Source organism: Polypterus senegalus, chromosome 6 (assembly GCF_016835505.1).
Source record: "Polypterus senegalus isolate Bchr_013 chromosome 6, ASM1683550v1, whole genome shotgun sequence".
NCBI lineage: Eukaryota > Metazoa > Chordata > Cladistia > Polypteriformes > Polypteridae > Polypterus > Polypterus senegalus.
The window spans coordinates 116,240,351-116,256,564 of NC_053159.1; the positions used below are offsets into that span (position 1 = coordinate 116,240,351).

The 16,214-nt window shown below is 38.3% G+C and overlaps 1 protein-coding gene across 2 annotated transcripts; it reads right to left on the reverse strand.

Annotated features, from left to right (window-relative positions):
- Positions 1 to 408: 408 nt before the first annotated feature.
- Positions 409 to 15,020, reverse strand: gdpd1 (glycerophosphodiester phosphodiesterase domain containing 1). 2 transcript variants are annotated; one of them, XM_039756865.1, is made up of 9 exons: positions 14,680 to 15,020; positions 13,111 to 13,153; positions 10,712 to 10,847; positions 10,486 to 10,531; positions 10,038 to 10,159; positions 9,425 to 9,514; positions 8,983 to 9,116; positions 2,599 to 2,658; positions 409 to 2,102 (listed from the first exon to the last, which is right to left on the reverse strand). In XM_039756865.1, exons 1-9 carry the CDS (start codon positions 14,816 to 14,818, stop codon positions 1,925 to 1,927), a joined length of 948 nt encoding a protein of 315 aa, XP_039612799.1. In that variant the 5' UTR covers positions 14,819 to 15,020; the 3' UTR covers positions 409 to 1,924. The 2 variants fall into 2 exon arrangements, with proteins under 2 accessions (XP_039612799.1, XP_039612800.1); XM_039756866.1 differs by lacking the exon at positions 14,680 to 15,020 and adding an exon at positions 13,956 to 14,017.
- Between the last annotated feature and the right edge of the window lie 1,194 nt (positions 15,021 to 16,214).

Here is a 16,214-nt window from a genome sequence, read left to right on the forward strand (position 1 = left end):
CTCAAACACATTGATAAAGTGGATCCATCAGAATTATATCAGCTTAAGAGTGCTTCACATACTCAGGGACACCAGCAGACATTAAGGGCATGAGCATTTAACACCGAGATCAGGGAGCACATCTTCACTCAAACAGTTGTGGGAACCTGGAACAAGCTACCAAGCCATGTAGTTGAAGCAGAAACCTTGACAAACTAAGTATCTGCATGAGTTATTGGGATGGCTTCACAATCAGCTAAACAAATAAGCTTGAGGGGCTGCATGGTCTCTTCTCATTTATCAAATTCCTTCTGTTATAAGTTGCTATAGGTTGTTTTTACATGCATCAGTACCAGAATGCAGGCTAGTAATGGGAACTTATCTTCTAAGGATCAGCTTCAGAAAAAGACACTCATGTGAGTCGACTAGTCAGAAAGAACAGTATATGTTTATTTTGGATATGAAACTTAAAGCACATCTTAGCAATACCCTGTTACACTTACAGTATTTGATTTCACATTATCTTTTTTCTGGTATTATGTATAACATTTCTAAAACCCTTCATTTCTAAAAGTTACCATTTTATCAAATTTTACACATTCAAATATTTTAGAATCTATGAGTCTTCATCTACGGAGTATCTAGAGAAGGGGATTGATGTGTAGTGTCAGTTAATCTAACATTTGTTACAGATTGTTGACAAATTAAAACAAACTCACAGATTTCCAAACAGTACAATCACAATTCTATAAAAAATAAAATTCATGAAAGCAATCAGTGAGCTGGTTCTTAATACAATACAGTCATTTTTTATACACAAATTAAAAAAAAAAAAAAAACACACACCACACAAAAATTCGATGTTATATCTAACAAGAGCCGTCCAGCGGGTCCTTACGGCCAACAGCATCTTTTAATACACCTTCTTCACTTTAACATTTACAGTATTTTTATTATAATAGCCAGGTTTAGTCAAACATCTTCAGAGTCAAAGAAACTGTTAAAAAGCACCACTGATGTCTGCAAAAAAAATTCACCCCTCGCATCACACCCACTGGGTTAGACAGGGCCTTCCCCATTCAATACTTTACACAGATGGTAGCTCAACCTGACAGCAGGAATAACTGGGATCAATAAAGTAGAGACTGACCTTCCTCCTGGAAGGCACATCAGTGTATGACCTTATTTTGCAAGTTAAAGTGGACTTCATTTGTGAAGAAAAAAAAAAAAAAAAATCAGCAGGTTGTATGAAATGAGCACTAATCCATACTGCTCATATGGACTATAGACTCCTTCTAGCAGCAATCCGAAAAATATGAGAGGCTTCTGAACATTCTCCACTTCATTATGCATTACAGTACTTCATTAACACCACATAATTTTTAAGATTACAGCTACATAAAGGCTGAGAATTAACTGATGTATAAAATAAAACAAGATGGTGATATTGACCACTGAGTGCACTCAGAGAAAACCATTTAACAGTCTGGAACTGAAGACCAGACCACCACATTACTCATGTGAAAATGAGGAAATGGCTATAACATTTTGGACACACCAAGGAAGGCATTAGTGATTCATTCCTTCACAAGATGTCCAGTAACTGTCCATTACTTTAGCTCACCACGAATCCCTCAAGGACAGATGACATTCACTTTGGTGGAACCAAGCCATTAAAATGGTCTGCAACTTGATATGTCAAACTGAACATTTCTGGCCAGCCAAGAAAAATAAAAATGAAAGAATAAAATATCTCTAAAGAAGCAGAAGATCTGTGTTTCAGGTGGCATTCAACTGGAAAATTATATCTCAAATTGACTGGTCTGCTTCATTAAGTGCTGCATTCAGAATTCAAATGAAGATGTAGATGGCAGTGTGGCAAATAACTGTGCATGCTTATGTCTCACTGCCAGCCCTCGACACAGGAGACTTGGATGGGCAACTCTTAATTGGGGAATCTTTGCTCCATGAATGCCTTGAGTTTGGTTGGATAATCTGTCATCACACCAGTAGCTCCTAGGTCAAATGCTCGTTGGAAATCATCTTCATCATTCAGAACCCATAGGTAGACCTGGATTCCACGTGCTATTAAGTGGTCAAATAAAGCCTTCCTCATGAGCATGCTGTAAGCACATAGACAGATCATAAACAACTGTGTTTCTTTTTCTATTTTTGGTATATATTTGTGCTTATTGAGGTTACAAGCACTGAGCTCTACTAGGCAAATGAATGCCAGGGTTGTTATATACTAAATCATGGGTGATGTAGTGGCACATTTGGAAAGTAGGTTTGAAAGCTAGTTTAGTCACCACCTGTGTAGAGTCTGTACTGTCACCCCTTGTCTATGTGTGTTTTATTATTCAGTTACTCTGTCTTCCCAAATTCCAAAGATATATATCTGAGGTGATTCTAAACTGGATAAGAACGAGTGAGTGAGTGTGGAGATGAGGGTAAGTAAAGCCTACAATGGACTAGCACAGTTAATTTTTTCCTCTCTCTTGCTGGGTCAGTGAAGGAACATTTGAATATAGCTTTTAGATAGTCTTAATTATAACACTTCTAAATTTACTGCTTTGTAATATGTATATGATAATGGAATTTTAAAATTTAGAGACTTACGTGTCCGCAAGCCATACAAGAAAACGCTGACTTCTGGACATCTTCTCAGGGTCTTTAAGCCTTAGTACCAAATTTAGGAAGAGACAGAACATAACAAAGAGTTTACTATTATAACTGAGACAAGCTTACGTTAAAACAGATGTAAAATTTTCAAGCGGTTATATTGTAGCTGAGTTAGATCCTATCAATTAACATTCTGTTACTTTATTATAAAGGATTTACATCATATGAATTATTACTAATTGTACTGATAATTATCAATCTTACCACTTACATTCTGAAAAAGTGTATGTAGACTGTGAGAAACTGAATATTATTCACCCAGTAATTATTATGAAAGTATAATCAAAAACTGCGAATAGGAATATAAAGTGAATAGACTTTGCTGATCACAGTAAACAATGATGTAGTAATCTAATATAATTCATAGATAGATAGACCTTTGTTTATCCCCAAGGGAAAATTTGGCTTTTTACAGAAGCTCTTTAAATAAATAAAATACATAGATAGGCAAACAAACAAACAAACAAACAAACAAACAAATAAATAAATAAACATACTTTGGTATGCACCCACACCGAAGGACTAAAAAGCAAAAAAATCAAAAAGAAAGAAAAGTTCTGACTTGGCAGTCACAGCCACAGTTCGGGCTCGTTTATACTTCACGCTCAGAATGCGTACGCGCACCCATCATGGCTGCCACACGTTCACAGCTTTCATTTGACGCGTCCTCCGAGCAGGTAGGTTCAATGTACCTGCTTCAATGTGGTGAAGCAAAATGCCGACATACAGATGCATTTGTGGTGCTTTTATATTCAAGCATCACATATTCCCGATCGTAATGACACTTACATTTTAAAAGTCTAACATGCCACCTTTTGTGCTGTCTTTTTTTTCCTGGGGCTTCCTCCTGACCGGACAGCAGTGGGAAACAGCAATATATCACCATACTGAACACATTGAATGTATGATATAAATATGAGATTTATACTTGATATTACTTTCATGATGAAATGCATTAAAGTATGTATATTACATTTTACAGATAAATCATTAATTTCATTTACATTATAATGAACACTGTTAATAATTACACACATGGGGGTGACATGGTTGAGGAGCGTTAGCGCTGCTGTCTTGCAGGGAGTCACGTTGCTGATATTCCCTGCGTGGAGTTTACATGTTTTCCTGCTGGGCTTCCACAGTGTGCTCCAGTTTCCTTCCAATGATAAGCAGATTTGGTGACACTAAAATGTCACTAGTGTATGCGAGTGCTTATATTCACTTTGCGAATAGCTGATGCCTCATCCAGGGATTGTTTCTGCCTTGTGATGGAATCAATCATAAACATCCTTTTCTGAGATACTGCGGTAAGGTGTCATCGGAATTTAATGGGTGTTCCATGCAATTCACAACAGAGTGTACCTGTTTTCACTGTGATAATATCTCGCACCGCCACCTGGTGGATTCCTCCAGATTTACGTAAAGTACGTGCACAAGTATAAACAGTAAAACATTTGCGTAGTAGGAGCGTCAGCTGGAGCACGTGTTGCATGAAGTATAAACCCGGCATTATGCAGAAGTACTGCTGTTGGTATAAATAACAGAACAGATGCAGAGGACAGAAAGATATGGAAGAAGATGATCCGCTGTGGCAACCCCTAATAGGAGCAGCTGAAAGAAGGAGGAGGAGGAGGAGAAGATTGCTGTTGTTATAAAGGAGCCCTGATAGTGTTTCTTGACACACTTCTGCTGAATAAATTTGTTGGCTAAAAATACTCAGTGTTAGTGCGTTACAGAGTGGATGTGCAGCATTGTTCGCAATGGATCTAAGTTTTGTTTTAATTCTCTCCTGTGCTATGACCTCCAGAGACTCTAAAGTGCATCATGCAACTGACCTGGTCCTTTTAATTAGCTTATTGATTTGGTGGGCCTCTCGTGTAGTGATGCTACCAGCCCAGCACACCACAGTGTTGAAAAATAATCACACTGGCCATCAGAGTTATTAAAGGATCACAGTCTCCTAAGGAAAAACAGCCTGCTCTACCCTTTCTTATATAGTTCGTCTGTGTTATGAGACCAGTCCAACCAATCATTAATGTGGACCCCAAGAACTTGTAGGAATGGACCATTTCTATATCCACTCCTTGAAAAGTGACCGGACGTAGAGGCTTTTTGGTGCGTTGAAAGTCAATGACCAGTTCCTTGGTTTTGCCAATTTTAAGTTACAAAAAAAAAAAAAACAAACAAACAAACAAACAAACAAAAAAACCTCTTTGCACAAAGAAACAAAGTCATTCATCTGTCTCTTCTCGCCTGTCTCAACCCAATTATAAATACACCCATAAGTACACAGTCATCTGAGGATTTCTGCAGGTGACGAGACTTGGTGATATATTTGTAGTTGGAGGTGTACAGAGTGAAGAGAAAAGGGAACAGCACTGTTCCTAGTGGTGCACCAGTGTTGCTCACATCCATCTTAGAAATACAGTCCTTGAGTCTCACAAACTGTAGTCTGTCTGCCTGATAAACAGTCCATTATTTAATACACCATAAGCTCATCCACTTGCATATCTCTGAGCCTACCCCTTAACAAGGACGGCTGGATAGTATTGAAGGTTCTGGAGAAATCAAATAACATAATCCTCAAGTTGCTGCCAGCTTTGTCCACGTGAGAATAACCCTTGTGGAGCAGACTGGTAACTGCATCTTCCACTCCAATCTTTGTCCAATAGGCAAACTACAGTGGGTCCAGGTGGTCTGCTACAAGAGGACTCGTATAGGGCAGGACCAGTCTCGAAGGTCTTCATGATGTGAGACACAAGTGCCACTGGTCTGTAGTCATTAGGTGAAGAGGTGCCCGTCTTTTTGGTACATGAACAATGCAGGATGTTTTCCACAGCTGTGGCACTTTCTGAAGCCTTAGGCCGGAGTTATACTTCACGCAATGCGACGCATGCTGCAGCGGATGCTCCTGCTATGCAAGCGTTGTACTGTTTATACTTGTGCAAGTACTTTATGTAAATCTGGAGGAATCCACCAGGTGGCAGTGCAAGATATTATCACGGTGAGAACAGGTTCAGCTTTGCTGTGTTGTGATTGCATTAAATTCCAATGACATCTTACCGCAATATCTCTGAAAAGGATGTTTAATGATTAAATCCATCAGTACAGGGATTTGTCCATTTCAGCTAGCATTATGCACAAGGCATCAGCTCATCCAAAGGGGGTTGATGGAAGACGGTATGTGAGACTTTTAAAATGTATCGTGTCATTACAATCTGGAATATGCGATGCTTGAACATAAAAGCACCATGAATGCTTCTGTATGTTGCCATTTTGCTTCACCACTTCGAACCATTCAAACATCGAAACGTGCACACCGATCTCATTGGATCTGCAAAGCGACTTTCTGTCACATGTAGATAGTAACCAGAGACTCTGACGTCACATTCCAACTTTTAGCACACTGCACCCCCCGACTTTTTGTTGGTAGTGCAACTTGTGAATGCGTCACATTAATTTCTGAGATCCTGCTCAGAGGACGCATCAAATTAACACTGGAAACGCGTAGCAGCCATGATGCTGGCGCGTACGCGTTCTGTGTGTGAAGTATAAACGAACCCTTAGAGACAGGCTGAACAGTATTAAAAACTGATCTAAACACTATCTGGAGTTCCTAAAATTTGGTTTAATGCTTTACAGGTGATGTGTATGTTTTTAGATACTGGAGTACAAATGTCTGCTTTTTTGGCTCAAACAGCTTTTGCTTAGCTCAGTTTATATATTATGGCTCTGACTGAATTTTTATTACCTTTAGCAGTGAAATTATTTACTTTTTTCTGTGAAAACTTCAGTGTTTGTTTGCTTTGGCTTACTGACTCCAAATGCAGACATCAAAGGCAAAGAGCAAAGTCAAGCAAAAGAGTGGAGCTGTAAAGATTGAGAAAATCTCTAAAGGTTGATGTGCACAATGTATGCAAAACCAAAGGAATATGTTCCTCTTCCATGGTCTGTAGTTTAAATTAAGCAACCTTTTAAACTGAGACTAAAGCTTTCTGCTTTGAAACATTGAATGAAATAATAAATAGCTCTGCACTTTTAAAGTAATTAAATAGTAAGCTTGAAAATTTTAACTAACTGCAACTGAAATTTGAACAAGAAACAAGGAATGTAATCAAAAATTCATCTGTTTACCTCAAATCAAAACAGCGAATGAATACAGCAAATAGCAATAGCAGTGTTGATTACAATGTCCCAAAACTTAGAGTTCTGTACATCCCAAATTAATTTTATGAAGGGGAGAAAGTGCAAGATATCCAAGTGTGTAGTAATATTTCCCCTGGAAAATACACATTTGAACAGTTGTATCCTATTAACCTACGTTAATAGCTTAATAATGAGATGAAAAAAAGACCAGGGTGTTACTGAGGCACAGTAGTTTATAAAGTTGCTACCTCACAGTTCCGAAGTCCTGGGTTCAAATCCTAGGCCAAGCCCTACCGATGTAGAGTTTGTATGTACTCCACATGTGAGAGGGATAACCCACGCAGACATAAAAAAATGCTGATACAGTTAGTGGACAACTCTAAATTACATCCATATGAAAGTATGTGAGCATTCCATACAACAGTAAGATGCCCTCTCTAGGGTTGGCTCCCTGCTTTTCAGTGCTAGACAAACACCATCACTGATGCTACAGTTTAGTTCTGCTGACAACACCCCTTGTATTAAAACCAATAAAACATCTTCAACCATGCCCAATAAAATAACTGTTCCTTTTATGGACTCCTAGAGACACAACCTTTTTTTTTTTTTTTAATGGCCTGATATTGCCTTAAATATGGATACGGTCTCATGCTACATTATTACTGGATGACTTACATTCATTGGAAGTTGTGGCTCAAATAATGGTTTGTGTAGCATAATATAACACTTACAGCAAGCACAGGGAAAAACAAAAATCAATATTGGAGTGGCTTAATAATCAGAAAAAAAAAATCTATGTTTCAAATCTGTCAAGTAAAGAGTCCTGACCTCACTTCTATGAAAATGTTTTGTCAGTCAAAATCCGGCTGTGGAAAACAGTTTTGTAAAGAGGGGTGGACTAAATAAATCCTAAACACTGTGCAGGTCTGATTAACATCCACAGGAATTGTTTGGTTTAGATTATTGCTGCTAAAAGAGATCCCATCAGTTAATAAATCTATGGGTTCAAATATGTTTACCTTCCTTGACCTTGAATATTTCAACTGCATGTTTAATAAGATGCAGCAGTTCTGCAGATCCTATAATAAACAGTGGCTGAGGTTTCTTTAAATGGAATGTCTGTTTTAAAGGTCCAAGTCTTTATTTTCTACTTTGTTCAGGATCATACGGAAATGATTGAAAAACAAAAAAATTAAACTGTTTGTGGAAGTGACTGAAATCAAATTATTCCACAAGGTAAACGGTTTATGCTTTACACTGTACAGCGGGCTGATGAATTTTTCTGTCCATGAGCACCATAAAGCAGTGTAATAAAATGTCCAGATAACGAAAAATTTAGTGACTCAAAGTATCAAAAGATGATGCCCAAGGATACATGCCATGGAAGGTGTACTATGAACACAGTCTGGAATATACTTGTTAAACAGCTTCTGGAAGCATCTGGAAATTTCAAAGATGACTTCTAATATTATGATAGGCTGGTCTGCCCTACTCAACCTGTTACCACTGAAAATGTCACTAGGAAAACGAATATAGAAAAAAATGAAATCCAAATCTAATAAGGATAGCACAGTGGTAGCGCTGCTGCCTAGCAGTACAGAGACAAGGATTCACGTTTTGGGTCCTCCCTACATAGAGTTTGCTTGTTCTTCCTATGTCTGGGTCAGTTTCCTTTGGGTGCTCCAGTTTCTTCCCAGTGTCCAAAGACATACAGGTTAGGTGAACTGGCAACACTAAATTGGTCTTGGTGTGCGTTTCACACTGCGAAGGAGTGGTGCCTTGTCTGGTGTTTGCTTCTGCCTTTAGCTCTGTGCTAGCTGAGGTATTCTCCTGTCCCCACCCCACTCCAACAATCCTGGTCTCAATTAAGCAGGTTAGAAAATGACTGGACAATCTAATGATCTGAGTGACATTTCTCTCAAGAAATAAGGCAGAAACCATAAAAAAATCAGTAAAAAAAATTCTATAACATTACAGCCCTAATTTTACCACACTAATTTTATCGTAGATACATGCTTTTATGCTTGTGTATAAGTATAGGCACCCATGTGCCCACTCACAAATAAACACACACTCTCTCTTTGGTGTCACACACTGACGTATATAATATCATGTTTTCTCTCTCTCAAACAACGATATGTGCATACCTGTTAGGATCAGTCTACCCACACTTACTTGTTGATGATGGAAGGCATGGGTATCTCCAGAAACTGCTCTCTCAGGGGCACAAAGGGCAGCAAACCAGTGTAAAAGAGGCCAACCAGAAGTAGAACCCGATGCAGGCTGAACAGAAGTGGAATCTGCGAGTTCTGGGAGACACCGATATTACACATGTTTTTCTAGACAACAAGGGCTGTCAAAAGTACAAGGATACACGTTTTGCTTTTGACAAAAGATAAGGAACTCTTTACAAAAGTACCTCTGAATTCCAATGAGCAAAAACTGCCATGGACAGAACAACATAAAAAGTTCCACAGTTCTGCTCTATGCTTTAAGTAAGCATTCAATTCTCGCTTCATATATTGGTTAAATACACAATGAAGCATTTTTAAGAATCCTTTGTTTGTAAAACCTTTCATAAACACATTTAGACTATAAAAAGTAATGTTGACTATACCTCTTTGTAGCATTTGTCTACAATGGTACTGCTGGCATTGCCCCAGACAGTCAAGTGCTCCCTCTTGTACTGCATCACCAATTCAGACACCTGCAGTTTATAGCAAGAGAAAACATGCTGACAAGAAATTATGGGAGTGCAAGCAAAAGTAATTGTGTGATATTGTGTCTGTCAATGGAAAGTCTGATGTAATATGTGTCAGTATGAACATCCATGTCAGAGTGTGTGTGTACATTAATAGGAGCATGTGACAGAGTACGTTCATCAGTATGAACATGAGATGGTAAATATGTCTGTGTGCATAATGAATCAGGATGTTTGTCAGTAACTGTCCACAAGCTGTTGCCTGCATCTTAGCATAATAGAGTTTGTTAAACACCATTACTATGTTTCAGTGAGAAAATGAGACTGTGTGTGTGCATTTATCAGTAAGAACACATTACCCATGTGTGTCAAAGAGAAATCATAAAACTGTCCATGCGCATTTATCACTAACTGTGCTTCACATTTCTCCCTGAAGAGCTTTTATTCTCAAACTTGGTTCTGTGTCAACATTAGACAAAGCCATCTCCATCCGATCTTTGCCAGAGATGTATGTTTATGTGTCACATACCTTCCTGATAAGTGTGTCATTGTTGACCTTGATGTCAATGTTCACAGGGGTGTTAGGAAAAGCCTGGAAGACATCACTCAGCAGCGGGACACGTCTGTCCTCTCCTCCCACACAGCAGCACTCTGGAGGGACAGAATGCCAGTTACAATGCCCCCCAGCCAAGATGGCCACCTGCCAGCTCCAGCAGCCCCATGTAATGATCATCAATGCTACCGTGAAGATGGAGTGAGGCAGTATCAGACAAGCACTTCCTATCCTCCCCTCTCTTCCAAAGCATAGAGGATTCTAGCTACACAAACTGGTCATGCCTGTACAGTTGACCCCAGGTTGAGTAGGATACCCAAAAACACACCCTACCCTCAACTGCTTAGCCACATATAATCTCCAAACAACTGAACAAAGGTTTTTAATGGTCTGACCTCTAGAATCTCCTTTCCCAGACACTCACCTCGCTGGAAGGAGACATCAAGCTTGCACAAATATGGAGGAAGTTCCTGTGGAAATACATAATGGGCAGTTTGTCGGATATTAGAAAATAAGTCACATGAGCTGGATAAATCCAGTAAGGCAACAGTACAGAAAAATCTACAAAAAGAACATCTTCATTTCTCCCACCACATTAAAAAAAAAAAAAATCTTGGGTTGTCAAGATCAAAAACAGTATACAAACTCACTGTGTAGTTCATTTCTGAAATATTGGCGCTGACCCCTGTTGACCTCTTCAGATTACCATCATGTAACACCACAACTTGCTCGTCTTTGGTCAAGTGACAGTCCAGCTCCAGCATGTCTGTACCCAGTTTTACTGCACTGTCAATTGTTAAAGAAGCTAATGTAAGGAGAATTCACAACAGAAACTAGAAAAAGCATCTTGCTTAATTAAAGGAATACTTCAACCATAAATTATATTTTTTATGTGTTATGTACCCCGTGATGTTTGCAGTAATTGCCCCAAACATTTTTATCTCATGTTTTTATAGAGAATGGAGATAAAGTTACTGACAAAATAGGCTTCTACTGAGGGGAGGCAGGTCTCGAATTCAATAGATCATTCTTGGTTGAGTGCACTCCCCAGTCATCAAAAAGAGAGGATGGTCTATAATTGGTTTACAAAATTTTTGCCAAAATGCATGTTTTGTATGATGGAAGCATACAAATAGATATCTACTCAATAGATTATGCAAAAAAGAAAAGCAAAATACAGTTGGGGAGAAAACCGGCCATCACAGTGAGCTCCCAGCATTGAACATAATAACCAACTGGTATATATAATATTCCCAAAATGCAAGTCAGATTTTAACCATCCAGCATGGCCATCTAGAACATTTCCTTGGTATAACTGATTTTTGAATAGTTGACACTAAAGAAAAAACTAATAAAAATAGTGTATTTGGTGAGACCAAAAACATTTTCATTTAGCAGGTTTTTACAAGGGTGTATATAAAAAAGTAAGGAGAGGAAGCAGGCCTCTCACACAATTCACAAAGCAATTTACTTTTTCCTCACTCTGATCTGGTCATATCACTATATCGTTTCTCTAACAACAACCCCCCTTCTTTCAACCTCCAAACATCCTGAACTCCCTTGTGATCCTCCGAGGGAGACCTTTCAGTTCTCTTTTGAAAGGACCCAGAAAAACAAGGCTAGTATTGTGATTGGCTTTAAATGTGTTGCTGGGCAACACTAGTAAAAGATCTGCTGCTATGTCACATATTTCTAAGCCGCTCAAGAAACGTTTGGAGGTCTGTTCTGAGGCTTAAATGCCACTCAGCAGTATACATTGGCAGGAACAGATATCAGTCCAGGAAGGCCCAATAAGAATGACTTTTAGCAAAAAATGGCACATATAGTGTCTAATTTAACAATATAGCAATACTGTAATTGAAATTGGAACAGAGAGTCATGCTAAACCTACTTCAAATGGCAAAGCACAGGGCTTCACCTCTGCATAGCTGAACTGAAGTAGAGGCAGTATATCTGATCTGGGCCAAGCCTAATTGAAAACATATGGGGGACTCCAGCTGCCCAAAACTGACCCAGAAATATCCATATAAAGTCAACTTTAGTACAAAGTACTTGAACTGTAAAGTAAAGAGTTGTTTTTTGTATTAATTTTATGTCCTTCTATGAATGAAAATTGTGACCACTTTAATGGAAATGCTGTCTGTTTATACAGTACACAATTCCCTTTTATTAGCCTAAAGAACTATAAGCATTTACAGATACTGTAAAGTAAAACAAAGTAAGATGCAGAAAAACACAATAATAGAATGCTGAACAAGACACCATCTGATGTGTAAACAGAAGCATACTTTTTGCTTTACAGTCCCTTAATATATTAATGGAGAATGAAACACAACAAACAATTAGTTATCTTCTTTCAACCCTTTGAAGAAGCAATACAGCTTGCACAACAAGGCATTACTGATGAGCACACCAGAGCCAGATTAACAATGACTGGTCCATCTGGGGATATTTATTCAGATCTGCTATTCATACTGTTGCTGAAATTGCTGGAAGAAATATCTGTATCATTTATATGAGAGTGATAGACTGGATCTATGCTGCCAACTTTAGAGCAAAGTGACCTGTTAGAGGCCATTTGTTCAAGACAAGCACATTAGCAGGGCACTACCAGTCCACATCCAACTGCTATAGACTGAAAAATGACTATTTTTTTATTGTTGTACTATTTTACTTTCAAATATTATTCTCATTTGTTTGTTGTCATTTTAGCTATGAAGGCTGAAATGTCAAGCCAACCAGTAGCATTGGATTTCTTTTATCCATCAGTATATATATACAGTACACATTAGATTCTTAATGCCTAAAAATGAATAATTAAAATGGAGTATGAATATACTGAACTAAAACCAGTAGGAAATTGAAAACATTGTAGTCTAATCAAACTACAATATTTACCTTAATCTGTATGCTTTATATTAATAATTTGCTAGATCTATATGCTGTGCCAATCAAAAACATTAACATAAACTCTATTTAAGAATAGCAGAATAAAACCTCTTGCCCTTTCCAGGAAGAACCATAGAACAGTACAATTCCTCTTACTTACTGTCTAAATGCTGCCATTGTATTCTCCAGGTTCTCACCAGCACCTGCAGGGAAAGTATATGAAATGATCATTTTTGCAAATCCAGGTGAACAGCTGAGTCATGTTCTGTTTCTGAATTAGAGAAACACAAATACAATGGTGTTCATATGATAACTGAGTATTCCACATCTGACTATTTGGGTAGGCCTCAGACCACCAGGAGCAAAATACATAGGAAGCCAAGATACAGTCCATATGTGACATTTACCAAACAGACCAATGAGCCAATTTGTCCTTTGGGCTGTTCACATGCAGTGTTAACAAGAAGATAAAGCATCAGACTTCAAAACAACTAAGTTTTCAGGAGAACTACAAATTTAGGGTACTGATTCACTTTTACTATTGTCTATGAAACACCTTAACTTCACAATATATGCTTCCGAGGTTAACGTAAATTGTCCTGTGCAGGCAGAAAGAAAGATTATGTCTCAAATAACAAACTGTAAAGACCTATTAAAAGATGAAGTTACTAACAAACCATCTATGCTTTAGACACGTATGTATTCACCTTGTGTTTAGTTAAAAACATTATGTGAGACAAGAGTATATGCTTGCATCTGTCAATACTTTATATAATATTCAGATATGCACATTATCCATACAGAGTAATAGCAAAACAATTCAAAAATGGGAAGAAAAAGTATTTTTATAACTAACCTATATAGAACTAATAAGAAAGTCAATTATATTGTAAATATGTCACAACAGACCACAACTGTATGAAATGTATTAAACATAACATTTTTAAAAAAATACATTGGCAGAAAATGTATTGACATTAGTATTTAAAAAGAGTCTGCACTCACCATTTAAGTTACTGTGTCTTTCATACATACTTTATAGAGTCAGCACTCTGAGACAGCTTTCAAAGCTTAAAGTACTAAAGACGTACATTTATTCTGTACAAGGTCTACAGCAAGGAAACACTAGTTGGGCTAAGTGTAGTGCCCACTGGACACTACACATTACCACATCTTTTATTAAGTTAAGTTTTGCGTGCCCTGTACCTAATTAATTGAAACGTAATGAGTTTGGCATTCACTTCATTTTTAAACGTGGAAAGATGATACTGATTTCCTGTCGATGCATCTCTGTTCTGCTGGAAGACAATTATGTCCTCACCGATCTGATACGTTACTTTAACTGCAATTACTGTAACAAAGGCGTGCTCCTTAAAAGTCTAATTAACCTAATAACCCACTGAATGTCTAATGTCTCCAACATGCTAATGGACGCGCCACTTACATCGGTCATCTAACACATACAGTATATACACAATTGCAGGCATTGTTACAGATGGACTATTTCTCGTCAACCCGCAGGTACGCGGTGCACAAAATGAAAACGCACGTTCCCTAACTAAGTGACTTTCTGGGTGGTCCTGAATAGCACATCAGTATATAAATTCGACAGTGTTCATTGTTGGACTCGCCGGCTGATTTGTACAGCCTTTGATAAACAAACCCTACCGCAGTCTGGTCTTTGTGGCATAACATGTCCCCTCACGTCAACACTTTAATGGGCACTCACCGCCTCGGTGGGAGATATGACGACTGAGGAATGCCTGTCGTTTCCTTCGATGTAGGAGTAATGGGCACTTGAGTAGAAGCACCGAGGCGAGGACGTAGCCTCCGAGGGTGGATAACACGTACATGGCGACGCACATCATAAAAAAGCCGGTACCGCCAAATCTTGCCTCTGGGTCAACTGTCAGACAACTTCTGCACGAAAAATTTTTCCCAGTATTGCAACGTGGTGCCGCTGTGCCGGACGAGGCCGCCCGCAGCCCGACCCGCGCTGCGGTACCGATTCTTGTTGATCGGACGGCCTTCCGAGCTCCAGTTGACAGGACACTAAGATATAGCGCAGGCGCAAATTAAAAAGAGGCGGGACGCACAGCGTATTGTCCAATCGAATGCGTTCGCGCAGACCTTAGTGTGCTTGAACCGTGCCGTTAGAAACGACCAATCTCCTGAAGCCCACAATGATCAACGGCTGCAGCATCCTATTCGATAGCCTGCCAAGTGTCGAATAGATGCGTGATTAAAAAAAAAGCTGCTGCAGCCCATCGTTGCTCAGCCTGAATTTATGGAAGAAGCATAACTGTTTAGTTAATGTTATATAATTTATTGCTTTGTTAAATATTAAAAAAATGTATATTGAGTTCAGTAATTCTAGGCTCAAAAATGGTGACAAATTGTCTTCAAACATTGCAGAGTTCACGTAAGGCAACATATGCAAGTATTGACTGCAAGGTCATTCTAAACGTATAAATCTTGCTAAAGTGTTTTAAAATGGTGTTCACAATATTAATTCAAGTAACGTGGATCACTATTTACCATTGAGTCACTGTGTGATAGTGTGCGAGCAAGCGGCTTAAACTATTGGTGCTTCCAAAATGATGCCTGTCAAAACACAGCACTGTACTTGTATATTGGAATTGTGTCTTGAAATTGTGTTCCCTTTTGAAAGGAGTTATACAAGTGCAAATATAAATTACTATTAGGAGCGGAACAACTCGAATGGGTGGCATAGTGGTTAGTGCTGCAGCTTCATAGCTTAGAAGTTCTGGAATGAAATTGCTCTGTATAGGGTTTGCATGTTCTCGTCTTTCATGTGTTTTCCTCCCACATACCAAAGTAATTCATGTAACATTAATTGGTTGCAGGTACTAGACTGGGTTTGCTTCCAGCTTGCACCTTATGTTTCTTGTAAATGGGGAAGACCACTATAAAAAGGCTTTTTTATTTTTACAAAAGAGTTTTTGGTTTCTTACACAAACACTATATCATTTCACAAAACCTTCCTATATAAACATTGTATAAAGTACATAAGTTGAATATGTATTTTTTAAAGATACTTTTACCTTTATATGCATTATTGATTCTATGTTATTTAAACATGCATCTATTTTATCTTTAATGTTTTCATTTTACTAGGGACAATTAGTAAACCAGAGAGTGAAGAGTGATCTCCTTACAGTTCTTCTGTCCATAACACATCCCTTTAGTCAAGTAAATAATAGACATAAATGACGTTATACTGTATGTCATAGCAATACAGAG

Bases quoted from the DNA above. Each gene is read 5' to 3' on its own strand.
- gdpd1 (XM_039756865.1), bottom strand. From the start codon at position 14,818: ATGATGTGCGTCGCCATGTACGTGTTATCCACCCTCGGAGGCTACGTC. The intron at 10,532-10,711 runs GTGAGTTTGTAT...GTATTTCCACAG, and splicing joins TTTCAGAAATGAACTACACA to GAACTTCCTCCATATTTGTG. The intron at 9,515-10,037 runs GTATGTGACACA...TATAAACTGCAG, and splicing joins ATGACACACTTATCAGGAAG to GTGTCTGAATTGGTGATGCA.